The 1,261-nt window shown below is 42.1% G+C and overlaps 1 protein-coding gene across 1 annotated transcript; it reads left to right on the forward strand.

Moving 5' to 3' along the window:
* Positions 1-253: 253 nt before the first annotated feature.
* On the forward strand, positions 254-921 carry LOC149231285 (uncharacterized). Its single transcript, XM_089376254.1, has one exon. The coding sequence runs from the start codon at positions 265-267 to the stop codon at positions 832-834; it is 570 nt and encodes a 189-aa protein (XP_089232380.1). The 5' UTR covers positions 254-264; the 3' UTR covers positions 835-921.
* Positions 922-1,261: the final 340 nt, after the last annotated feature.

Here is a 1,261-nt window from a genome sequence, read left to right on the forward strand (position 1 = left end):
ATATACATAATTCAGATGTTTCGAGAGGTTGCACTAGAGCCAAGGGAAAAAAGGCCACGTGCATCATAACTAGAGGTTTGAAACCACGTGGAAGTCAGATGGACCATAAAATGAGATTCAAATCCCGGGAAACCCTTAGGTTAGTACTGACCACACAAGGACAAAGTCCATGGTGCATACGTCAGCGCTGACGATACCCAACCTCTCACATTTATGTATAAATACAGCGCTCCCCTTCAATTGATGTACGCGATACTGGCAGTCATGTGTCCTCCAAGCAGAAACAGGAGGGAGCGGCCAACAGAAATAAAATGGTGGACGGAGGAACCGTGGAAGGTGAAGGAGGCCTTCAGCGTATTGGACAAAGACGGCGACGGGAAAATCAGTTTGTTGGATCTCCAGCATTTCTTCAGCTTGGGGAAGGGGCTGAGCAGAGAGGAACTGGAGGCCATGATATCTGTTGCCGACGCCGACAACAGCGGCTCTGTGGATTTTGAGGAGTTTCGCCGGATCCTGCAGCTGAATATGCCGGAAATTCAAGAAATCAAAGACAGCAGATCGAATTCTGATGATGACGGTGAGATGTGGGCGTTAAAGGAGGCGTTTAATGTGATGGACAGAGACGGAGACGGGATTGTGAGCGCAGAGGATCTCAAGGCGTTCCTCTCCTCCTCTATCGCTACAGGCGGCGGCAGCGGTGAGAGCTGCAATGTAATAATGAGCGACGAGGATTTGGCGGAGATGATAGAGGCGGCAGGCGGGTCCGCCAAATGTGGCGTTTGCTACGAAGATTTTGTCCGAATGATGATAACGATGATGAATGGCTTCTCTTAATTTGGCTGTTTTCGTTAGCCGTTGTCTACTGAAGTCTCAATTTTCCGATGGAAAGTAATTATTTATTGAATTTGGCGATTTTTTTTTATTTTATTTTTTTTAAATCTGGTTATAGGAGAGTGTGTTTGAATGTTTTTTTAATGGTGAAAATAGATACAGTACTCAAAAATTTTTATACATTTAAAAATTTTTGAAATTTAGTTGCTGTAATTTAAATTATTTAAAATTTCTGTTCGGCTATGGGAAATTCCCATGTAACCAACGAATTTTGTCAAGATTTTCAGAATAATACATTGAAATAAAAAAATCTAAGCGATTTATGCGACGTTACCGTTGGAATATTGAATTTACAAATAAAGTGTTCCGAAGCAGGTCAAAAAAATTGCAGGAAATATTCTATTTTTGGGACATTCAAACATGTCAAAAG

Source organism: Pinus tabuliformis, chromosome J (genome assembly GCF_031772625.1).
Source record: "Pinus tabuliformis cultivar Carrire ecotype Pingquan chromosome J, CPIR1, whole genome shotgun sequence".
NCBI lineage: Eukaryota > Viridiplantae > Streptophyta > Pinopsida > Pinales > Pinaceae > Pinus > Pinus tabuliformis.